This window comes from Microcaecilia unicolor, chromosome 2, assembly GCF_901765095.1.
Source record: "Microcaecilia unicolor chromosome 2, aMicUni1.1, whole genome shotgun sequence".
NCBI classification, from domain to species: Eukaryota; Metazoa; Chordata; class Amphibia; order Gymnophiona; family Siphonopidae; genus Microcaecilia; species Microcaecilia unicolor.
The window spans coordinates 431,718,309-431,743,358 of NC_044032.1; the positions used below are offsets into that span (position 1 = coordinate 431,718,309).

General features: G+C 52.3%; 1 protein-coding gene across 1 annotated transcript in view; it reads left to right on the forward strand.

Annotated features, from left to right (window-relative positions):
• The window catches only part of HADH (hydroxyacyl-CoA dehydrogenase), a 122,358-nt gene that overhangs the window by 19,076 nt on the left and 78,232 nt on the right, over positions 1 to 25,050 (forward strand). Inside the window, exon 2 of the mRNA XM_030190794.1 lies at positions 23,574 to 23,702. Within this exon, the coding sequence (XP_030046654.1) occupies positions 23,574 to 23,702 (129 nt within the window). The remainder of the gene's footprint in view (positions 1 to 23,573; positions 23,703 to 25,050) is intronic.

The window sequence follows — 25,050 nt, forward strand, 5'->3', positions numbered from 1 at the left end:
CTGTTATGGCTTGTGGTACTGTCTGTGTCCCCCCCCCCCCCCCCCCCCCCCCAATGCAAACACAATGCAAGGTTTGTGGAGTTTTTTTGGGTTTTTTTTTTTTGTGGCAGTATTTTTTCTGTTTATTGTGAAGTGTTGGCTTAAAAGCTGCTGAAAGCTGGTTGTTACTTGCAGAAACAGTTGATCCCTGGGCAAGTGCCACTTTTTTGCTGTATTGACTTACATTTCAGGAGCTATACTTGGCAAAGGAAGAGGAGGTGGCCCTGCAACAGTGTACAAAGCCATTCAGAAGGCTTACTGCTCGGCCTTTTTTGGCAGTGGTGGCTGGAGCTGGAGGACAAAAAAAAAAGCTCTTGGCAAGCTCAGACGCGTACTACAATGTAGTACAAGTACATATAATTGGACTTCTGGCATAGGAATTGCTGCCTCGTATTTTACACACTACAAGTGTCTATGCTGTGGAAAATCTGTGTGGCTTTAGATAACATAAGTCAGTTGATAGAGGAACTGATGCCAGTCACTGGAAATAAGGAAGACTATAGATTTTTTTTTTTAATATTCTAAAAAAAATTAGAGAAGCTACACACTTTACACACACTTTACAGTTTCTGAAGATGGGTTGCAGTGGGGAGTGGTGATATGAGGGAGCTGCCTGGTCTGTGATTGCTAGTGGTGAGGGACCTTGGTATTGATTCTGTGTGTAGGTGAACTTGCACCTGTACAAGTTATTACCTTTTCTTTTTGTTTTTCATTCACACAATTAATATCCGTTAAAGCTTAGCCAAACATGGGTGAATGATGTAATTATGCTATTAGAAAAAATGAGTTGATGTGATGAGCTTGCTGAGGCATGATATATCAATGAAATGAAAACAATATTTCCTTGTCATCAAGCAGATGCAGCCATTACAGATGGGTTGTGTCCATCAACCAGCAGAGGGAGATAGAGCACACTTTTTTCAGTGCCTCATACCAGCTTGCTCCACTGCCTCTCTTCAGTATTCTCTATCTCCCCTAGCAGAGTGGCTGCAGCTTCTTCGAGCTCCATCTAAAATCTGCCTGGAGGTTGCTCCTGTGCTTTGCCAGTTGTTAGCAGGGGTGTTGGAGGCTATAGCAGCTTCACTTTAAAGGCACATAGGTTTGCCCTTTCCCTGCCTTACCCATACCTCCGTGGATGTGGACACATTGCTTAGCTTTCCCTGTCCTTCCCCACCAACAGTGGATGCAGGCACGTAGGTTCGCCCTTTCCCTGCCTTTCCCACTCAACTGAGCCTCCGGAGTTCTATTTACCTCTGCTTTCCTCACAGCGTTAAAAATAAAAAGGAACAGAGGTTTTTCCTTGCCTTTTTCTGTGGGACCGGAGCTGTGATACTCGGTCCAGTGAGGTAAGAGTGTTTTCTGACTCCTCCGGGGTGGGCCCGCGATCGGGGCGATTATGAATTTTACCGCCGTTTTCGGCGATGGCTGCGGAGACAGTAAAGTGCTGTTCCAAGTGTGGCAAGCGCAGATCAGCAGTGGGGCTCTGTAAATTGTGCTGTACAGATGTTAGAGCCGGCCCGAGCATGGCGAGCGACGATTCTTCGCGCTCTGAGCTGGCAGCGGGCGCCATTTTGAATTTACCACATGGCGTGACCTCCGCTGAGACGGAGAGTCCTGAGCCCGGGGGGAGGCCTCGGAGTGAGGCTGATATGGGAGCTACTAGCCCCAGCAGAGATCCGGTTGCCCAGGGTGAGTTTTTCTCCCCTGATTTTGTCTTATTAATGCATAAAGCATACATGCTTAAAAGAGCTCTCCCACAAAGCCCGGCACGGGCCTCTTCTAATGCCCCCTCCCCCCCCCCGGTGGATTCTAGCCTGGGTATGCCCTCTGAGGCGTTATTCCCTGATAATTGGCAGAATATGAAGCGCAGAAGGGCTCATTCCCCTTGAAAGTGCTACACCTCCATTCCCCCCCCCCCCCCCCCCCCCCCCCGTGGTCGGGCTGCGAGGATTTGGAGGACTGTGGCAGGCCTTCATGATTTGAGGAGCCAGAGTCTGTGCAGAAGTGACTCAGGATCTGGACGATCCCTCCGTGGTGAGGATTTTCCACCGTGATCAGCTGCCAGTGCTTATTTCTGATGCCCTGCAGGCTCTCTATTGAGGACCCTGCCAGTGGCACAGCCTCCTCTGTGAATCCTAGGATGGTTAGTACCAAAAAGCCTGCTCGAGCCTTTCCTTTGCATGACTCCATCCAAGAGCTTATTTCGGCTCAATGGGCTGACCCCGAGGGACCTTTGAAAGTTTCCAGGGCTATGGGGCAATTATACCCTCTGAGTGAGGAGCATATGGCTCGCTTTGCTATGCCTAAAGTGGATGCCCTAGTCACAGCTGTGACAGAGAACTACCCTCCCTGTTGAAGGAGGTGTTGCCCTGAAGGATATTCAAGATCGTAGACTGGAATCAGCACTTAACGGTCATTTGAAATTGCAGGTCTCACTATTCGGGCGTCTGCATGCAGTTGTTATGCTGCTAGAGCCTGCCTGGCTTGGTTGCAACAGGCAGTGGAACAGCCCGGTGATGGAGTGGAGCCCTTTTCAGATGTGGCTCCGTGGATGGAGTCGGCCTTGTCCTTTCTTGCTGACACCCTTTATGATATTGTCAGAGCTTCGGCTAAACACATGGCAGTAGCAGTGGCGGCTCGCCGTCTTCTTTGGCTACGACATTGGGTGGCGGACATGGCCTCTAAGCAAAGGTTGGTGAAGTTGCCCTTTCAAGGCCTTCTCCTGTTTGGTGAGGAGTTGGAGAATATTGTGAAGGGCCTGGGTGAGGCTAAACCCAGCGCTTGCCCGAAGATAGGCCTCGGCCTTCCTCTAAGGGTGCGGCTGTCCACTCCTCTTACAGACCTTGCTTCCGTGAAGCTCGAAGGTACCGCCCGGGGCATTCTGCTGGGTTCACTTCTCGTTCCCGTTTTCAGCAGAGGAACTCCTTTCGCTCGGACAAACGTTCCACAGCCACTGGCTCAAGGCCTGGAGTTCAGGGGCGACCCTCTCCATGATGGTGCGTCGGCCCTCTCCTTGAGTCCTGTCATCGGAGGACGTCTTTCCCTCTTTGCCGAGGAGTGGGCCAACATTTCCTCAGATCAGTGGGTCTTGGACCTGATTAGAGACTGTTACAGAATAGAATTCGACGCCCCTGTAAGAGACGTGTTTGTGGAGTCCCGATGTGGTTATGCCGCCAAACGGGCGGCGGTAGAGAAGACTTTGCAAGGTCTGATTCAGATAGGGGCCGTGTCTCCGGTACCTCCCGCCGAACACAGCTGCGGCCGCTACTCCATCTACTTTGTGGTGCCGCGAAAAGGAGGGTCTTTTTGCCCTATTCTGGACTTAAAAGAATTAAACAGATCCCTGAGAGTGTGGCATTTTCACATGGAAACCCTGCGCTCCGTCATTGCGGCGGTACAGCCAGGAGAGTTTCTCACGTCTCTGGACCTGAAAGAAGCTTACTTGCACATTCCAATTTGGCCCCCGCACCAGAAGTTTCTGAGGTTTGCGGTGATGGGAAAGCATTTCCAGTTCCAGGCCTTGCCTTTTGGCCTTGCCACAGCTCCCCGCACCTTTTCGAAGGTTATGGTGGTAGTAGCTGCCTTTCTCAGGCGAGAGGGTATTCTGGTTCACCCGTACCTGGACGACTGGCTCATTCGAGCAAACTCTGCTGCAGAGAGTCAGCATGTAACAGCCAGAGTGGTCTCAGTACTTCAATCTCTGGGCTGGGTAGTCAATTTGGCCAAAAGTCACCAGACCCCCTCGCAGTCTAGAATATTTGGGGGCCAGGTTCGACACAGCCTCGGGGTATGTGTACCTACCCGAGCAAAGGCGGTGCAAGCTTCAGAATTAGGCCCATCTGCTCCTGAGGATGCCCCGCCCGTGAGCTTGGGACATTGTCCAGCTGCTTGCATCGATGATGGCCACCATGGAACTGGTGCCCTGGGCGAGAGCGCACCTGAGACCTCTACAGTATGCTCTACTCCAAAGATGGTCTCCAGTATTTCAGGATTACCAATGCAGACTCTCTTGGCTCCCTGCGGCCTGACTCAGCATGGAGTGGTGGCTCTCAGACAGCATGCTGCGGCGAGGAATGCCGCTGGCGCTCCCCGATTGGTGCCTAGTGGTGACAGATGCCAGTCTGAAAGGCTGGGGCGCACATTGCAAGGGGAAGCATGCCCAGGGTCTATGGACACCCGAGGAGTCGGAGTGGTCCATCAACCGCCTAGAGTTGAAAGCGGTGTTTCAGGCGCTTCTGGCCTTTCAAGTGACCCTGGAAGGATTGGCTGTCAGAGTGATGTCGGACAACACGATAGCAGTGGCCTACATAAATCGACAAGGTGGCACTCAGTGCAGAGCTCTAGCCGCGCAGGCCGAACAAATTTGGCACTGGGCCGAGCTGCATCTATAGTTTCTGTCGGCAGCTCACATTGCAGGTCAGAGCAACATGCAAGCTGATTATCTAAGCAGGCATCAGATTGATCCAGCGGAGTGGGAACTTGCAGACGAAGTGTTTCTGCAGATATGTGCCAAGTGGGGCAAGCCCGTAATGGATCTAATGGCGACAAGCACCAATGCCAAAGTCCCGTGCTTCTTCAGCAGACGGAGAGATCCTCGCGCGGCGGGGTTGGATGCCTTGGCTCAACCCTGGCCTACAGTATGTGTTACCTCCGTGGCCCTTGATAGGGCGAGTGCTCCTGCGGATTCGGCTGCATCCAGGAGACGTGGTTCTCGTCGCCCCGGATTGGCCCAGGAGGCCTTGGTATGCGGACCTCTGACAGATGCTCGTAGAGGATCCCCTTCAGTTACCTCTGATTCCCAACCTGTTGTCACAGGGTCCGGTGACCATGGAGGACGCCGGCCGATTTGGTCTTGTGGCCTGGCGATTGAGAGGGCGCAATTGAGAGGCAGAGACTATTCCAATAAAGTAATTACCACTCGTCTGCAAGCGTTCCACTTCCGAGGCTTATGCCAGGATTTGGCGCCAGTTTGATGTCTGGTGTGCTTCCAGAGAGATCACACCCCTGCGGGCTCCTGTCTCGCTGATTGTGGACTTTTTGCAGGATGGTGTACAAAAAGGCTTGGCCTATAATTCCCTGCGGGTGCAAGTGGCAGCGTTGGCCTCCCTGCGTGGCAAGGTTGAAGGCGTGTCTTTAGCTGCTCATCCGGATGTGGCACGGTTTCTTAGAGGGGTGCTTCGGCTCCGTCCTCCTGTGTGTGCACCTTGTCCAGCTTGGAACCTGGGGCTAGTGCTGAAGACCCTTCAGGGTGCTCCCTTTGAACCGCTTCGGCGTGCTTCAGAGAAAGATTTGACACTGAAGGCCGTCTTGTTAGTGGTCATTACTTGGGCAAGACGGGTGTCAGAGCTCCAGGCGCTGTCCTGTAGAGACCTTTTCTGCAGTTTTCAGAGTCCGGGGTCACGGTTCGGACCATGCCTTCCTTCTTGCCTAAGGTGGTTTCAGCGTTTCACCTAAACCAACCTATTTTCTTGCCCTCCTTTGTCGAGGAGGAGTTTCCAGAATCTTTTGGGCAATTGCCCCTGTTGGACGTGCGCAGCACTGTGCTGCAGTATCTGCGAGTTACTAACTCTTTCAGGACCTCTGATCATCTGTTTGTTTTGCTATCAGGTCCTCGCAGAGGGTCTCCAGCGTCTAAAGCCACTATTCCCGCTGGCTTAAAGAATCTATCTTTTCAGCTTATTTGCTTGCCGGCTGGCCTCCGCCTGATGCCTTTAAGGTGCATTCCACTAGAGGAATTTCCTCTTCTTGGGCTGAAACTGGAGCACTCTCTTCAAGAGATTTGTAGTGCAGCAACATGGGCTTCTAAGCTCTTGCCCGACATTACAGGCTGGATGTGGCTGCCAGGAGGGATGCACATTTTGGAGTGCAAGTGCTGGCACGTGGTGTGGCTTGTTCCCACCCTATATAGGGATTGCTTTGATACATCCCATCTGTAATGGCTGCATCTGCTTGATGACAAGGAAGGGAAAATTAGGTTCTTACCGTGATAATTTTCTTTCCTTTAGTCATAGCAGATGCAGCCATGATCCCTCCCTGTCTGATGCTATCTGCTGTAAATCTATTTCAGGTTTTGTTTGTGTTTCCTGGAGATTCCGTCCTTGGGAGAAAGTCAGAAAACAGTCTTCAGGATTCTTGTTCAATTAAAGGAGGATGACTTAATTCCCTCCAGTTTCATGTTTTGGAGGATGAGTTTATTCCCTCCAGTTTCATGTTTTGGAGGATGAGTTTATGCCCTCCGGGAGGACGTTTCGTTTCCCTCCATTCTGAGTTAATGCCCTTTGTTGTAGGGCCATCGTTCGCTGTGAGGAAAGCTCATGTTATTCCCATTGCAGTTTGCCATACTGCTTTGGAAGCTTCAAATACTGAAGAGAGGCAGTGGAGCAAGCTGGTATGAGGCACTGAAAAGAGTGTGCTCTATCTCCCTCTGCTGGTTGATGGACACAACCCATCTGTAATGGCTGCATCTGCTATGACTAAAGGAAAGAAAATTATCACGGTAAAAACCTAATTTTCCCTTATAAACTAGTAGAAAAGGCCCGTTTCAGACAGAAATGACACGGGCGCTAGCAAGGTTTTCCTCGGAGTGTGTATGTTTGAGAGAGTGAATCTGCGAGTGTGAGTGAGAGAGTGTGTGTGTGCCTGGGGCTTCTCCCTCCCACCCAGTTCCAGTGTCCCCCCTCCCTCCATTCCTCCAAGTTCCAGGGTCGTCCCCCCGTTTTTTTTGTAGTTTTTGTACAGGTGGTGCATTCCCCCCTCCCCCCACTCTGAGTTCCAGACCCCACCTCCCTGCCTTCCTCTGATTTCCGGACCCCAACCCCCGCCAGCTGAAGTCCTCCTCTTGGCTGTGCGGCGTGGACGAATGATGTGATTAAGTTTGAATCAGTTTGTGTTCGCGGGGAGGGAGGGGGTCTGCAAATCGGTGGGAGGGAGGGAGTTGGGGTCTTGAACTCTTGCGGGGGGGGGGGGGAGAATGGATCAGCTGTGAGGGTTTTTTTGGTTCCTCCGGTTCGACTTCGGCTGTTGGGGGTTGTGGTCCCCCGCCAGCACAGGTACGCGATGGTGGCGGGGGAGGGTTTGCGACCGGAAGGGGGGCTCGAGAGGGTCGTGGCAGGGGGGTCTAGGGGTCATGGACTGCGGGGGGGGGGGGGTCTGGGAATCGGAGGAGGGGGGTCTGCAACTCGGAGGGTGGGAGTTGGGGTCTTTAACTCGGGGGGGGGGGGGGGGGAGTGGATCTGCTGTGAGGGGGTTTTTTTTTCCTCCGTGTCGCGTCATAATGGGTCTAGTGACGTCAGCTAGGGCTTCGGAGCCCACCTGTGAAGAAAGTTACTGACACAGGCAGGCAGACGCATAGAACGTTGGAGGTGAGAATTATTATATAGGATGTGAAAGTGTTATAGCTAAACAAACTTAACTGTGCTGACATGTCTGGATGCTATTCTTAGTGTATTCAGTTGTAATCCTGGTCTCATTGCAGGTTCTGGGCACCAGCTAGCTCTTCTGGTCAGGTACCTAAACCAGGGCCACAAAAGTTCTGTTTTTACTGAGCTGGGCAAAGGCCAAGGCTGGGCTTGATCCTGTAGGCTGTAGGGTTTTAAGCCATATATGTACTTTTTCTTTACCAGTCTGTGAGTAAATAGACTTCACTCTCACTCCAAAAACTCTCTATTCAAAGTTTTATATTCATGGGTCCTGGCAAGGGTGAAGGCAACCAAAGTTCATGAGCACACTAATGTTATCACCTTTTTTTAACCTGCTAACTCCACCACAACTGTGATACCTGTAATTTATTCTCTCCTAAATTTTCTTCTAGGCTGGGATCTTCATTATCCCATTCCTGCTGTTGTGCCCCCCCCCCCCCCCCCCCCATGAATCTGGGATCTGGGGAGTTCTACATCAGTTCTGGTAATCCCCTAGAGAAATTCTCAAATCCAGTTTTCCAGGGGATTAAACTATCAACAGGAAAGGGCTAATGGGCACCCCCCCCCCACACTCCATTTTGACTGGAAAGGTCATGTCTTGCATAGAATATTTACTGTCCTGATATATTCTACACCAGCGAGTCCATTTTGGGCACCAGTGTCCTACCTTTTCAGCATAAATATAGAAAAAGAAAGGTAAAGACCGTATGGCCTATCTGGTCTGCCTATCCATACCATCTACTACCCCTAGAGACCCGATGTACCTGTTTTAAGCTTTTTTTGAATTCATCCTTCCTTGTCATCAAGCAGATGAAGCCATTACGTATGGGTTATGTCCATCAACCAGCAGGGGAGATAGAGAGCACTCAAACTTTCACAGTGCCCTCTTGGCCAGCTAGCTCCACTGCCTCTTCAGTATTCTCTATCTCCCCTAGCAGGGTGGCTGCAGCTTGTTGGAGCTCCAGAAAAATCTGCCGGGAGGTGGTTCCTGGCTTGCCAGTTGTTAACCGGGGTGTTGGAGGCTATAGCAGCTTCACTTTAAAGGCACATAGGTTAGCCCTTTCCCTGCCTTACCCATACCTCTGTGGATGTGGACATATTGCCTTGCTTTCCCTGTCCTTACCCCCAACAGTGGATGCAGACATATAGGTTCGCCCTTTCTCCGAGGACAAGCAGGCTGCTTGTTCTCACGACTGGGTGACGTCCGCGGCAGCCCCCACCAACCGGAAAAAAAGGCTTCGCGGGACGGTCGGGACGCAGGGCATGCCCACCGCGCATGTGCGGCCGTCTTCCCGCCCGTGCGCGACCGCTCCCGCCAGTTCCTTTTTTTCCGCGCCTGGAGAGAGTCGTGCTTTGCCGCTCTCTCTACTTCAGCCGCCGGATTCTTGCGATCGCGTATACGCGGATCGCGCTTCATTAATTTAAATTTATTTCCTTTTATTTTCTCTCTTCAAAAAAAAAAAAAAAAAAAAAGAGAGACCCTGCGCGTGTGGAGCACGCGCTCCCCTTCTTTTCCCTCGCTTCCAGCGGGGACGCTGCGTGGCGGCCTAGTGGCCGCACGGTCGTTTTCTTTTTTCGTGGTGTGATTTTAGCCACCATTGACGATTTTGACTTCGCCGACGCGATTTTTCCGTCGATGTCCTCAAAGGTCCCGAGTGGATTTAAAAAGTGTGGTCGCTGCGGCCGGCCGATCTCGCAGACCGACACCCACGCTTGGTGCCTCCAGTGCCTCGGGCCGGAGCACAATCTCAAGTCGTGTTCTTTGTGTCTCGGTCTCCGGAAACGGACTCAGGTTGCGAGGCAAGTTCTGCGGGACCGTCTTTTTGGAACTTGCGCCGGCCCCTCGACGTCGACCTCGACGGCATCGGTATCGACGCCCGGCCCTTCGGTACCGGTATCGATGCCCGAGACATCGGCACCGATGGCAGCGACCCCAGGAGAACAGGTCCCGTCGGCCCGCCGGTCCTCCGGTGAGAGTGGGGGTGAGAGGCCGCGTGGGCAGTCGGCCCCGGTCACGCCCTCAGCTCGTGGTCCACGGGACCGAACCCTGTCTGACCCGGTACCTCGAGACCGAGGGGGATCGACCTCCTCCTCCTCCATGCCCTCCGGCGCCGGTGACGTGCATCGGAAGAAGGATAAGAAGCGTCGTCACCGGTCGCCTTCGGTGCATCCCGAAGAGGAGGCGACGCCGAAGCGTCATCATCGTGAGGAGAGGTCTCCGTCGGTTGTGGAGGTACCGACGCGTCGGGGTTCCGGCACCTCGGTGCCGTCTCCTGGCCCCCAGCAGCTTCCGGCACCGACACCCTTGCCGGCCCCACCGCCTTTCCCGGCAGCGGGCCTGGACGAGTGCCTCAGAGCCATCCTTCCGGGGATCCTGGAAGGGCTGATGCGCCAGGCTGTGCCGGCGCCGGGGGTGCTTGCGCCCCCGGCGCCGATGACTGTGGCGCCGGCGAGCTCTAGCCCGGCGCCGGGGCCGTCGACACCGCCGCCGCTTGCGGTGCCGGTCTCGACCGCCACGCAGGTGGAGTCCCCGTCGACGTCGATGGAGGGAGCTCCGTCCCCGCCGGCGCGGGAGTCCACCGCTCGACGACACCGAGACCTCGGTGCCTCGACGTCGAGCCGGGCCCGGTACCGGACTCAGCTACATGAGCTAATGTCCGATACCGAGGATGAGGACTCGTGGGGGGAAGAGGAGGACCCGAGATATTTCTCCTCAGAGGAGTCTACGGGCCTTCCCTCGGACCCCACGCCTTCACCGGAGAGGAAGCTCTCACCTCCTGAGAGTCTCTCCTTTGCCTCCTTTGTGTGGGATATGTCTATTAGCATTCCCTTCCCCGTGGTCTCTGTGGAAGAGCCGAGGGCAGAGATGCTCGAGGTCCTCGACTATCCATCACCACCTAGAGAGTCCTCCACGGTGCCGCTGCACAATGTCCTGAAGGAGACGCTGCTCCGGAACTGGGTGAGACCGTTAACTAACCCCACCATTCCCAAGAAAGCAGAGTCCCAGTACAGGATCCACTCTGACCCAGAGCTCATGCGGCCCCAATTGCCCCATGATTCAGCGGTCGTGGATTCTGCTCTCAAGAGGGCACGGAGTTCGAGGGATACCGCCTCGGCGCCCCCGGGGCGGGAGTCTCGCACTCTGGACTCGTTTGGGAGGAAGGCCTACCAATCCTCCATGCTCGTGACCCGCATCCAGTCATACCTGCTCTATATGAGCATCCACATGCGGACCAATGTGCAACAGCTGGCGGACCTGGTCGATAAGCTCCCGCCGGAGCAGTCCAGGCCTTATCAGGAGGTGGTCAGGCAGCTGAAGGCGTGCAGAAAGTTCCTGTCCAGGGGTATTTTTGACACCTGTGACGTGGCATCTCGTGCTGCGGCCCAAGGTATAGTGATGCGCAGGCTCTCATGGCTGCGCGCCTCTGACCTGGACAACCGCACCCAGCAGAGACTGGCTGACGTCCCTTGCCGGGGGGATAATATTTTCGGTGAGAAGGTCGAGCAGATGGTGGACCAACTGCATCAGCGGGAAACCGCTCTCGACAAGCTCTCCCACCGGGCGCCTTCAGCATCCACCTCCACAGGTGGACGTTTTTCCCGGGCCCGGCAGGCTGCACCCTATTCTTTTGCGAAGCGTAGGTACAACCAGCCGGCCCGAAGGCCTCGTCAGGCACAGGGACAGCCCCAGCGCGCTCGTTCTCGTCAACAGCGTGCGCCTAAGCAGCCCCCTGCGCCTCCACAGCAAAAGCCGGGGACGGGCTTTTGACTGGATCCATGGGAACATAGCCGCCCTACAAGTGTCCGTACCGGACGACCTGCCGGTCGGAGGGAGGTTAAAATTTTTTCACCAAAGGTGGCCTCTCGTAACCTCCGACCAGTGGGTTCTCCAAATAGTGCGGTGCGGATACGCCCTAAATTTGGCCTCCCTGCCTCCAAATTGTCCTCTGGGAGCTCAGTCTTTCAGCTCCCATCACAAGCAGGTACTTGCAGAGGAACTCTCCGCCCTTCTCAGCGCCAATGCGGTCGAGCCCGTACCACCCGGGCAGGGATTCTATTCCAGGTACTTCCTTGTGGAAAAGAAAACAGGGGGGATGCGTTCCATCCTAGACCTGAGAGGCCTGAACAAATTCCTGGTCAAAGAAAAGTTCAGGATGCTTTCCTTGGGCACCCTTCTGCCAATGATTCAGAAAAACGATTGGCTATGTTCCCTGGATTTAAAGGACGCATATACTCACATACCGATACTGCCAGCTCACAGACAGTATCTCAGATTCCGCCTGGACGCACGGCACTTTCAGTATTGTGTGCTGCCCTTTGGGCTCGCCTCTGCCCCACGAGTGTTTACCAAGTGCCTCGTGGTGGTAGCGGCCTACCTACGCAAGCTGGGAGTGCACGTGTTCCCATATCTCGACGATTGGCTGGTCAAGAACACCTCGGAGGCAGGAGCCCTCCGGTCCATGCAGTGCACTATTCAACTTCTGGAGCTGCTGGGGTTTGTGATAAATTACCCAAAGTCCCATCTCCAGCCAACTCAATCTCTGGAATTCATAGGAGCGCTGCTGAATTCCCAGACGGCTCAGGCCTACCTTCCCGAAGCGAGGGCCACCAAACTCTTGGCCCTGGCTTCGCAGACCAGAGCGTCCCAGCAGATCACAGCTCGGCAGATGTTGAGACTTCTGGGTCATATGGCCTCCACAGTTCATGTGACTCCCATGGCTCGTCTTCACATGAGATCTGCTCAATGGACCCTAGCTTCCCAGTGGTTCCAAGCCACCGGGAATCTAGAAGATGTCATCCGCCTCTCCACCAGTTGCCGCACTTCACTGCTCTGGTGGACCATACGGACCAATTTGACCCTGGGACGTCCATTCCAAATTCCGCAGCCCGCGAAAGTGCTGACGACGGATGCATCTCGCCTGGGGTGGGGAGCCCATGTCGATGGGCTTCACACCCAGGGTCTGTGGTCCCTCCAGGAAAAGGATCTGCAGATCAACCTCCTGGAGCTCCGAGCGATCTGGAACGCACTGAAGGCTTTCAGAGATCGGCTGTCCTGCCAAATTATCCAAATTCGGACAGACAATCAGGTTGCAATGTATTACGTCAACAAGCAGGGGGGCACCGGATCTCGCCCCCTGTGCCAGGAGGCCGTCGGGATGTGGCGTTGGGCGTGTCGGTTCGGCATGCTCCTCCAAGCCACGTACCTGGCAGGCGTAAACAACAGTCTGGCCGACAGACTGAGCAGAGTCATGCAACCGCACGAGTGGTCGCTCCATGCCAGAGTGGTACGCAAGATCTTCCGAGCGTGGGGCACCCCCTCGGTGGACCTTTTCGCCTCTCAGACCAACCACAAGCTGCCTCTGTTCTGTTCCAGACTTCAGGCACACGGCAGGCTAGCGTCAGATGCCTTTCTCCTTCATTGGGGGACCGGCCTCCTGTATGCTTATCCTCCCATACCTTTGGTGGGGAAGACCTTACTGAAGCTCAAGCAAGACCGCGGCACCATGATTCTGATAGCGCCCTTTTGGCCCCGTCAGATCTGGTTCCCTCTTCTTCTGGAGTTGTCCTCAGAAGAACCGTGGAGATTGGAGTGTTTTCCGACTCTCATTTCGCAGAACGACGGAGCGTTGCTGCACCCCAACCTTCAGTCTCTGGCTCTCACGGCCTGGATGTTGAGGGCGTAGACTTCACTGCGTTGGGTCTGTCTGAGGGTGTCTCCCGGGTCTTACTTGCCTCTAGGAAGGATTCCACTAAAAAGAGTTACTTTTTCAAGTGGAGGAGGTTTGTCGTGTGGTGTGAGAGCAAGGCCCTAGAACCTCGTTCTTGCCCTGCACAGAACCTGCTTGAATACCTTCTGCACTTATCAGAGTCTGGCCTTAAGACCAACTCAGTAAGGAATCACCTTAGTGCGATTAGTGCTTACCATTATCGTGTGGAAGGTAAAGCCATCTCTGGAGAGCCTTTAGTCGTTCGATTCATGAGAGGCTTGCTTTTGTCAAAGCCCCCTATCAAGCCTCCTACTGTGTCATGGGATCTCAACGTCGTCCTCACCCAGCTGATGAAACCTCCTTTTGAGCCACTTAATACCTGCCACCTGAAGTACTTGACCTGGAAGGTCATTTTCTTGGTGGCAGTTACTTCAGCTCGTAGGGTCAGTGAGCTTCAAGCCCTGGTAGCTCATGCTCCATATACCAAATTTCATCACAACAGAGTAGTGCTCCGCACCCACCCAAAGTTCCTGCCGAAGGTGGTGTCGGAGTTCCATCTTAACCAGTCAATTGTCTTGCCAACATTCTTCCCCAGGCCGCATACCCGCCCTGCTGAACGTCAGCTGCACACATTGGACTGCAAGAGAGCATTGGCCTTCTACTTGGAGCGGACACAGCCCAACAGACAGTCCGCCCAATTGTTTATTTCTTTCGACCCTAACAGGCTAGGGGTCGCTGTCGGGAAACGCACCATCTCTAATTGGCTAGCAGATTGCATTTCTTTCACTTACGCCCAGGCTGGGCTGACTCTTGAGGGTCATGTCACGGCTCATAGTGTCAGAGCCATGGCAGCGTCGGTGGCCCACTTGAAGTCAGCCACTATTGAAGAGATCTGCAAGGCTGCGACGTGGTCATCTGTCCACACATTCACATCTCATTACTGCCTCCAGCAGGATACCCGACGCGACAGTCGGTTCGGGCAGTCGGTGCTGCAGAATCTGTTTGGGGTGTAAATCCAACTCCACCCTCCAGGACCCGAATTTATTCTGGTCAGGCTGCACTCTCAGTTAGTTGTTCTTCGTAGGTCAATTTCTGTTGTACCCTCGCCGTTGCGAGGTTCAATTGACCTGGGTTCTTGTTTTGAGTGAGCCTGAGAGCTAGGGATACCCCAGTCGTGAGAACAAGCAGCCTGCTTGTCCTCGGAGAAAGGGTATGATACATACCTGTAGCAGTTGTTCTCCGAGGACAGCAGGCTGATTGTTCTCACCTACCCTCCCTCCTCCCCTTTGGAGTTGTGTGTTTCATCTTTTGCTAGTTATTCAACTGGCGGGAGCGGTCGCGCACGGGCGGGAAGACGGCCGCGCATGCGCGGTGGGCGTGCCCTGCGTCCCGACCGTCCCGCGAAGCCTTTTTTTCCGGTTGGTGGGGGCTGCCGCGGACGTCACCCAGTCGTGAGAACAATCAGCCTGCTGTCCTCGGAGAACAATTGCTACAGGTATGTATCATACCCTTTCCCTGCCTTTCCCACTCATCTGAGCCTCCGGAGTCTTCAATACCTCTGCTTTCCTCACAGCTTAAAAAAAAAAAAAAAGTTGCGTCGCGTTTTTAAACGCAGAGACGCTGGAACAGAGGTTTTTGACCTGATTTTCAGCAGGATCGTAGTTGTACACTAGATCCTTTGAGGTAAGAGTGTTTTCCAACTCCTCCGGGGTGGGCCCGCGATCGGGGCGATTTTGGCACGAAACCGCCATTTTGGATTTTACCGCCGTTTTTCGGCGATGGCTGCGGACAATGTAAAGCGCTGTTCCACTTGTGGCAAGCGCAAATCAGCAGCAGGGCTCTGTAAATCGTGCTGTACTGGCATAGGAGCCGGCCCGAGCATGGCGAGCGATGTTTCTTCCCGCTCTGAGCTGGCAGCGGGTGCCATTTTGCTTACACCGCATGGCGCGGCCTCCGTGGACACGGAGAGACCTGAGCCGGGTGGGGCACCTCGAGATGAGGTTATTTCAGGAGTGGCTAGCACCGGACAGGATTTGGGTGCCCAGGGTGAGATTTTCTCCCCGGATTTTGTGCTTTTGCTGCATAAAGCATACATGATGAAAAGAGCCCTTCCTCAAGGGTCGCCTGAGGCTCCTCTGATTGCCCCCCCGATGGATTCTGGCCTGGGACTGCCCAGTGAGGCTTTTTTTCTGGATGCTTGGCCTAAAGATAAGCGCAGAAGGGTTAATTCCCCTTCAGATTGTGGTGCACCTTTTTCCACCCCGTGGTCGGGGTGTGAGGATTCGGAGAACTCTGACAGACGTTCTTGGTCTGAGGAACCAGAGTCGGGTGCGGATTTACCACAGGATCTGGATGATCCCTCCGCGGTGAGGATTTTCCACCGTGATGAGCTGCCAGCGCTTATTTCAGATACCCTGCAGGCCCTCTCGATTGAAGATCCTGACAGTGGCATGGCCTCCTCGGGTAATCCCAGGATGGCTAGTACCAAGAAAGCTGATCGGGCCTTCCCTTTGCATGACTCCATCCTAGAGCTTGTTTCGGCTCAGTGGGCTGACCCCGAGGGACCTTTGAGAGTTTCCAGGGCTATGGGGCAGTTATACCCTCTGCGTGAGGGACATATGGCTTGTTTTCAAATGCCTACAGTGGATGCCCTAGTCACTGCGGTGACAAAGAGAACTACCCTCCCTGTTGAAGGAGGTGTTGCCCTGAAGGATGTTCAAGACCGTAGGCTGGAAACAGCATTGAAACGGTCCTTTGTAATTGCAGGTCTCACTGTTCGGGCGTCTGCATGCAGCTGTTATGCTGTTAGAGCCTGCCTAGCTTGGCTGCAACAGGCAGTGGCTCAGCCCGGAGATGGAGCAGAGCCCTTCTTGGATGTGGCTCCGTGGATGGAGGTGGCCTTGTCCTTTCTGACACCCTTTATGACCTTGTCAGAGCTTCGGCTAAACAAATGGCAGTAGCAGTGGCGGCTCGCCGTCGTCTGTGGCTACGACACTGGGCAGCAGACATGGCCTCTAAGCAAAGGTTGGTGAAGTTGCCTTTTCAAGGACTTCTCCTATTTGGTGAGGAGTTGCAGAAAATTGTGAAAGGCCTGGGTGATCCAAAACCCCAGCGCTTGCCCGAAGATAGGCAGAGGCCTTCCTCTAAGGGCCAGGCGGTCCACTCCTCGTACAGACCTCGCTTCCGTGAAGCTAGAAGGTACAGCCTGGGGCGTTCTGCTGGGTTCACTTCACGTGCCTGTGGTCAGCAGAGGAACTCCTTTCGCTCGGACAAGCGTTCCGCAGCCGGTGGCTCAAGACCAGAAGTTCAGGGGCGACCCTCTCAATGATGGTGCGCCGGCCCTCTCCTCGATGCCTGTCATCGGAGGACGGCTTTCCCTCTTTGTCAAGGAGTGGGCCAAGATTTCCTCAGATCAGTGGGTTCTGGACCTGATCAGAGATGGATACAGAATAGAATTCAACGCCCCTGTAAGAGACGTGTTTGTGGAGTCCCGATGCGGTTCTGCCGTCAAACGGGCGGCGGTGGAGGAGACTTTACAAGGTCTGATTCAGTTAGGGGCAGTGACCCCGGTGCCTCCCGCCGAGCAAGGCTGCGGCCGATACTCCATCTACTTTGTGGTGCCGCGAAAAGGTGGGTCCTTTCGCCCTAGTCTGGACTTAAAAGAAGTGAACAAGTCCCTGAGAGTGCGGCATTTCCACATGGAATCCCTGCGCTCCGTCATTGCGGCGGTACAGCCAGGAGAGTTTCTCACGTCTCTAGACCTGAAAGAAGCTTACTTGCACATACCGATTTGGCCCCCGCACCAGAAGTTTCTGAGGTTTGCGGTGTTGGGAAAACATTTCCAGTTCCGGGACTTGCCTTTTGGCCTCGCCACAGCTCCCCGAACCTTTTCGAAGGTAATGGTGGTAGTAGCTGCTTTGCTCAGGCGAGAAGGTATCAGGGTTCACCCGTACCTAGACGACTGGCTCATCAGAGCAGACTCTGCAACAGAGAGCTTACAAGCTACAGCCAGAGTGGTCTTAGTACTGCAATCTCTAGGCTGGGTCGTCAATATGGCCAAAAGTCACCTGTCCCCTTCACAATCTCTAGAGTTTTTGGGGGCCAGGTTCGACACAGTCTCGGGCTATGTGTTCCTACCCGAGCTAAGGCGGTGCAAGCTTCAGAATCAGGTCCGTCTGCTCCTGAGGATGCCCCGCCCGCGAGCTTGGGACATTGTCCAGCTGCTGGGATCGATGACAGCCACGATGGAAGTGGTACCCTGGGCGAGAGTGCACCTGAGACCTCTACAGTATTCCCTACTCCGGAGATGGTCTCCTATTTCTCAGGATTACCAATGCAGACTTACTTGGCTCCCTGCGGCCCGACTCAGCATGGAGTGGTGGCTCTCGGACAGCATGCTGCGGCGAGGAATGCCGCTGACGCTCCCCGTTTGGTGCCTAGTGGTAACAGATGCCAGCCTGAAGGGCTGGGGCGCACACTGCAAGGGGAAGCATGCACAGGGTCTATGGACACCCGAGGAGTCGGAGTGGTCCATCAACCGCCTAGAGTTGAAAGCGGTGTTTCAGGCGCTTCTGGCCTTTCAAGTGACCCTGGAAGGATTGGCTGTCAGAGTGATGTCGGACAACACGACAACGGTGGCCTATATAAATCGACAAGGCGGAACAAGGTGCAGAGCACTAGCCGCGCAGGCCGAACTGATTTGCCACTGGGCCGAGCTGCATCTTCAGTGTCTGTCGGCAGCTCATATTGCAGGTCAGAGCAATGTGCAGGCCGATTATCTGAGCAGGCATCAGATCGATCCAGCAGAATGGAATCTGGCAGACGAAGTATTCCTGCAGATCTGTGCCAAATGGGGCAAGCCCGTGATGGATCTAATGGCGACAAGTGCCAATACCAAAGTCCCGTGCTTCTTCAGCAGACGGAGAGATCCTCGTTCGGCGGGGTTGGATGCCTTGGCTCAACCCTGGCCTCCGGGTCTACTTTATGTGTTTCCCCCATGGCCCTTGATAGGGCGCCTGCTCTTGCGGATTCGGCTGCACCCAGGAGAAGTGGTCCTCATCGCCCCGGATTGGCCAAGGAGACCTTGGTATGCAGACCTCCGACAGATGCTCCTGGAGGCTCCTCTGCCGTTACCTCTGGTACCGAACCTGTTGACTCGGGGACCGGTAGCCATGGAGGACACCGGCCGCTTTGGTCTTACGGCATGGCTATTGAGAGGGCGCAATTGAGGGATAAAGGTTATTCCAATAAAGTTATTTCCACTCTCCTGCAAGCCCGCAAGCGGTCCACTTCCGTGGCTTATGCCAGGATTTGGTGCCTGTTTGAGTCTTGGTGTGCTTCCAGAGCCATTGCTCCAATGCGGGCTCCTGTCTCGCCGATTCTGGACTTTTTGCAGGAAGGTGTACAAAAAGGCTTGGCCTATAATTCCCTGCGGGTGCAGGTGGCAGCGTTGGCCTCCCTTCGTGGTAAGGTGGAAGGCGTGTCTTTGGCTGCTCACCCAGATGTGGCACGGTTTCTTAGAGGGGTGCTTCGGCTCCGACCTCCAGTGCGAGCACCCTGTCCAGCTTGGAACCTGGGGCTAGTTTTGATAACCCTGCAGGCATCTCCTTTTGAGCCGCTTCGGCGAGCATCGGAGAAAGATTTGACACTGAAGGCCGTTTTTCTGGTGGCCATTACCTCGGCGAGACGGGTGTCAGAGCTCCAGGCGCTGTCCTGTAGAGACCCATTTCTGCAATTTTCAGAGTCCGGAGTCACGGTTCGGACCGTGCCTTCCTTTATGCCTAAGGTGGTTTCAGCCTTTCACCTAAACCAGCCTATTTTCTTGCCCTCTTTTTCAGAGGAAGAGTTTCCAGAATCCTTTGGGCAGCTGCACCTTTTGGATGTGCGCAGGACTCTGCTGCAGTATCTGCGAGTTTAACTCTTTCAGGTCTTCTGATCATTTGTTTGTTTTGCTATCCGGTTCTCGCAGAGGGTCTCCAGCGTCTAAAGCCACTATTGCCCGCTGGCTCAAAGAAACTATCTTTTCATCTTATCTGCTGGCCGGCAGGGTTCCGCCTGTAGCCTTTAAGGCACATTCTACTAGAGCGATTTCTTCCTCTTGGGCTGAAACTGGAGCACTCTCTCTTCAAGAGATATGCAGTGCAGCAACATGGGCTTCTAAGCTCTCCTTTGCCTGACATTACAGGCTGGATGTGGCTGCCAGGAGGGATGCGTGTTTTGGTGCACAAGTGCTAGCGCGTGGTGTGGCTTGTTCCCACCCTATCTAGGGATTGCTTTGTTACATCCCATACGTAATGGCTTCATCTGCTTGATGACAAGGAAGGGAAAATTAGGTTCTTACCTTGGTAATTTTCTTTCCTTTAGTCATAGCAGATGAAGCCATGAGCCCTCCCTGTATGATTGTCTGTATGCTGTGAATCTGTTTTTCAGGTTCTGTTCTAATTTCCTGAAGTTCCTTCCTTGGGAGAAAGTTGGAAAACAATCTTCAGGATTCATGTTCAGTTTAAATTTAGGAGGATGTGTTCATTCCCTCCAACATGTTTTTTTTGGCGGATGTGTTGATTCTCTCCAGGAGGTGCATGTGTTCCCCTCCAGTTCTATAAATAGGAGGATGAGTTCATTCCCTCCAGGAGGATGTGCATTCCCTCCTTTATGAGTTCATGCCCTTGTGATGGGCCATCGTTCGCTGTGAGGAAAGCTCTTGTGATTCCCATTGCCGTTTGCCATACTGCTTTGGAAGCTTCAAATACTGAAGAGGCAGTGGAGCTAGCTGGCCAAGAGGGCACTGTGAAAGTTTGAGTGCTCTCTATCTCCCCTGCTGGTTGATGGACATAACCCATACGTAATGGCTTCATCTGCTATGACTAAGGGAAAGAAAATTACCAAGGTAAGAACCTAATTTTCCCATATAAATAAATTAATTAACGCCCTGTCAGCAGCTCACGTTGCAGGTCAGAGCAACGTGCAAGCCGACTAAGCAGGCATCAGATCGATCCAGCGGAGTGGGAACTAGCAGACGATGTAATCCTACAGATATGTGCCAAATGGGGCAAGCCAGTGATGGATCTTATGGCGACCAGTTCCAATGCCAAAGTCCCGTGCTTCTTCAGCAGACGGAGGGATCCTCGCTCAGCTGGGTTGGATGCCTTGGCTCAACCCTGGCCCCTGGTCTTGCTGTATGTCTTCCCTCCGTGGCCCTTGATAGGGCGAGTGCTCCTGCAGATTCGGCTGCATCCAGGAGAAGTGGTGCTCATCGCCCCGGATTGGCCCAGGAGGCCTTGGTATGCGGACCTCCGACAGATGCTGTTGGAGGCTCCCTTTCCGTTACCTCTGGTTCCGCACCTGTCGTCACAGGGTCCGGTGGCCATGGAGGACGCCTGCCGCTTTCATCTAATGGCATGGCGATTGAGAGGGCGCAATTGAGAGAGAGAGAGGCTACTCAAATAAGGTAATTTCCACTCTCCTGCAGGCCCGTAAGCGCTCCACTTCCGTGGATTATGCCAGGATTTGGCGCCAGTTTGAAGTCTGGTGTGTTTCAAGAGCGCTTTCTCCGTTGCGGGCTCCTTTCTCGCCGATTCTGGACTTTTTGCAGGATGGTGTACACAAAGGCTTGGCCTATAATTCCCTGCAGGTGCAAGTGGCAGCATTGGCCTCCCTGCGTGGCAAGGTTGAAGGCTTGTCCTTAGCTGCTCATCCAGATGTGGCACGGTTTCTTAGAGGGGTGCTTCGGCTCCGTCCTCCCGTGCGGGCACCTTGTCCAGCTTGGAACCTGGGGTTCGTATTGAAGGCCCTTCAGGGGGCTCCCTTTGAACCGCTTCGGCGTGCTTCAGAGAAAGATTTGACACTGAAGGCCGTCTTTTTAGTGGCCATTACCTCGGCGAGACGGGTGTCAGAGCTCCAGGCGCTGTCCTGTAGAGACCCTTTTCTGCAATTCTCAGTCAGGGGTCACGATTCGGACCGTGCCTTCCTTAATGCCTAAGGTGGTTTCAGCGTTTTACCTAAACCAGCCTGTCTGTCTTCCCTCCTTTGTTGAGGAGGAGTTTCCAGATTCATTTGGGCAGTTGCACCTTTTGGATGTGCGCAGGACTCTGTTGCAGTATCTGCGAATTACAAATTCTTTCTGGACCTCTGATCATCTTTTTGTGCTGTTTGCAGGTCCTCGCAGAGGGTCTTCAGCGTCTAAAGCCACTATTGCCCATTGGCTCAAAGAAGCTATCTTTTCAGCATATCTGCTGTCTGGCCGGGCTCCGCCTGAAGCCTTTAAGGCACATTCCACAAGAGCGATTTCCTGTTCCTGGGCGGAAACTGGAGCACTATCTCTTCATGAGATTTGCAGTGCTGCAACATGGGCTTCTAAGCCCTCTTTCGCCCGACATTAAAGGCTGGATGTGGCTGCCAGGAGGGATGCGCGTTTTGGAGCACAGGTGCTAGCGCGTGGTGTGGCTTGTTCCCACCCTATTTAGGGATTGCTTTGTTACATCCCATACCTAATGGCTTCATCTGCTTGATGACAAGGAAGGGAAAATTAGGTTCTTGCCATGATAATTTTCTTTCCTTTAGTCATAGCAGATGAAGCCATGAGCCCTCCCTGTATGATTGTCTGTCTGTATTGCAGTGATTCTGATTTTAGGTGCTGTTCTTGTTTCCTGAAGTTATATTCCTTCCTTGGGGAGTCTGAAAACAGTCTTCAGGATTCTTGTTACAGTTATAGGAGGATGAGTTTATTCCCTCCGTTTATACAAAGTGGAGGACGAGTTCATTCCCTCTTTTTTTGGCGTTCATGCCCTTGTTAAGGGGCCATCGTTCGCTGTGAGAAAAGTTCATGTTATTCCCATTGCGGTTTGCCATACTGCTTTGGAAGCTTCAAATACGGAAGAGGCAGTGGAGCTAGCTGGCCATGAGGCACTGTGAAAAATTGAGTGCTCTCTATCTCCCCCTGCTGGTTGATGGACACAACCCATACGTAATGGCTTCATCTGCTATGACTAAAGGAAAGAAAATTATCATGGTAAGAACCTAATTTTCCCTTTTTTTTAAATTCTGCACTACATTAAAATTCTATAAAAATTTTACATTTGTAAATCTTTCTTTTTTTTTCTGCAGCATTCCCTCATCAGTACTGAAATATCCCTCCTCCTCCTCCTCTTCCAGCCTTTTCCCTTGTCATTCCACCCTCCCCAATAATAATGCTTTGTAGGTTCTCTTGTACCAGCTTATTTTGAACCTTCTCACCTAGGAGTTTATCCCTAGCTTTTCCTGGCCCCTCTTTAAAGTAGACACTACCCAGTTTTCTTTCTCCTTAACTCCAGCAAGACCCCCGGATCTATAAGGTCTTCCCCCCCCCCCCCCCCCCACACCGGATTACATGGCAGAAGGAAGAGATACATGATTTAGCTGCATACCTGACTCCCATATATTCATGTAGCTCAAATATGCAGTCAGGTGCAGGATAAGAGAGGAAGGGGACACAGCCTGATGTGCACTCACTTGCTGACTGTTTTGGCATCTGATTTGTGGAGGAGAAGGGATTCAGGAGATCTACTTTTGCCTCTGTAGAATTTTTTGCATAGAAAAAGCAGAATGCTGTACAAATTCTGCATTGCACAGTTATCCTAAATTTCCATAGAGTATGGTAGCTGTGGTAGGATGGAAGAGGATCAGTAGATGTAGTTGGTTTCATAATTGACGTGGTCATTAACTAGAGGTTTTTAACCCAGTCCTTGGGGCACACCCAGCCAATCAGTTTTCAGGATGGGGTTATCCTGAAAGCCTTGACTAGCTGGGTGTGCCCTGAAGACTGGGTTGAAAATCCCTGAGTTGACAGGTCTCTGAATGTCAGAGTGCAGGCTAAGTGGCATAGATCAGAGTTTTGAAGTCATTTTTGTTGAATGGATATTTGGTTCACAAAATACCTGACTTGGTCACCATTTTCTACAGTTTAATCATCTTCAGACAAATTGGAACATAATTTGGTTTAATTTTTGGCACATGAACTTAGTCTGTTTTCTGAGTGAAATAATGCACATAAATTTCTGATGTTCTGGTTAAGCTGTGGTTATGTGGCTCGAACCCATTTGGCCAAACTTAGACCAGAGAGTACCTGTAAAAAGTATAATTGCTCCTACGAATCTTTATCATGTGCAGTTCACTGACTAGCATTTTGTGCTGATACATTTTGCTCTAAATGAATCAAACATCTTGTGTGTTTAGACTTGTATCTGCTTTTCAGTGTACTACAACCCCCTTGCCCTGCTGCCACAAAGCCAAGATGGCACACAGGCCTTGAGAGGAAAAAATTCAAGGATTGTACTTGCATGGAATGCTCTGAACTGGTTTGAAGATTATTCTAAGAATTTTGAAGAAAATAACTGACTGGCTTGGTGTCCTTGTATGTATGTTCTTTTTTTAGGTTGCTGCTGCCACAGGCCACACTGTTGTACTGGTGGACCAGACAGAAGAGATCCTGAAGAAGTCCAGGAAGGGAATTGAGGACAGCCTGAAGCGAGTGGCAAAGAAAATGTTTGCAGATAAGCCTGAGGTGACACCTTGGTATTTAAAAGCACTTGCATGAGTGTTCATTGCACTCTTTAAAATGGGGTATTTCATGTGCAGTTGAGAGCTCAATGTCATTTATGGTACCTGCTTAAGGCACAGATCCACATGAACAAAATAACTGCCTTGTCACCACAGTTTGTGTGAAGATCTGTATTCAGATTAGGTTTTCACCCTAGTGAAACTTGAGATAGAAAATATTTAACTGGGGAGAAGTATCTATACAATACGGTTTCAACAACATAGTCTTTGTTGGCTTAGTCATACTGTAACAGCCCTTATAGCTGAAAACTGCCAAAAAACATATGGTAGCTTTCTAAGATGTAGTTTGGAATTTTTTTTTCTATCTTCCTGATAGAAGGCAAGTACTGAAGGGGACTTTTGCTGCTGTGCATATTGAAGGCATTTCAATTTTCAAAAGACTACCCTGTTTTAAAAGGCCTTTTTGAAAATTTCAAGTCCTGCACTTAAGTATGGGCTCTTCAGAGCACACAACTTTACCTGTGTTTTTCATGGTGGTATTTTGGATTGGGGAGGAGGGGCAACAGCATATGTAGTTTCACATTTTCAAAATAGGTGGGAAAAACTACCCACAGAAAGGCAAATAGCAGTTTTTCCTTTTGAGAAGTGGTACTGAGATTGCAGGGGAAAGTACCTGAAAACTTTACACCAGTGCAGGTGGGCTGAAAGGGTCTCTTTCCCCCCTCCCTCCAAACACAGTTTTCTCTGCCTACATAAAGGACTTTGAATTAGATGTACAAGACTTAAAAGGAGATGAGCAATGACTTTGAACAACTAAAGGATTCTCACCTGGAAATCACTGGGTATTTCAAGTTGGAGACTTTCTGTATATCAATTGATTATCCAGGGGCTCGAGGGAATTATAGAAAATTTTTATTCTCCAGGGACAAGCGGACCATATCATTATCACATGTGGGTGACGATGTCCACATTGCCTGGTGCAGAATGCTTTCATGGTGTATATAGCTTTAAGAGCACATGCCAGTGGTCCCCATTGTGCATGCGCAAGTGCCTTCATGCTTGCCATGAGAGCATGGGACCAGCATCTTCTGTGAGGAGAGAACATGCTGTTCACTGCTCCTCACAACATCTGGTGTGTTTGATGCTTTGAGTGAGTTTTTGTGCCTGCTTTTGGGTATTTTTGCCCCGGTTCTGCTTTTTCAGGAGATTTTCTTTCCCTCCCCTTAGTTTTAGGCTATTTATTCCTCCACTTAAGTTTTCTTATTTTTTTTCTGTGCTCATGAGGCCTAGTTAGGCTTCAGCTCCAGTTGGGATCTTTTCCACTCCTTTTTTTTTTTTCTTGATTTTTGTCC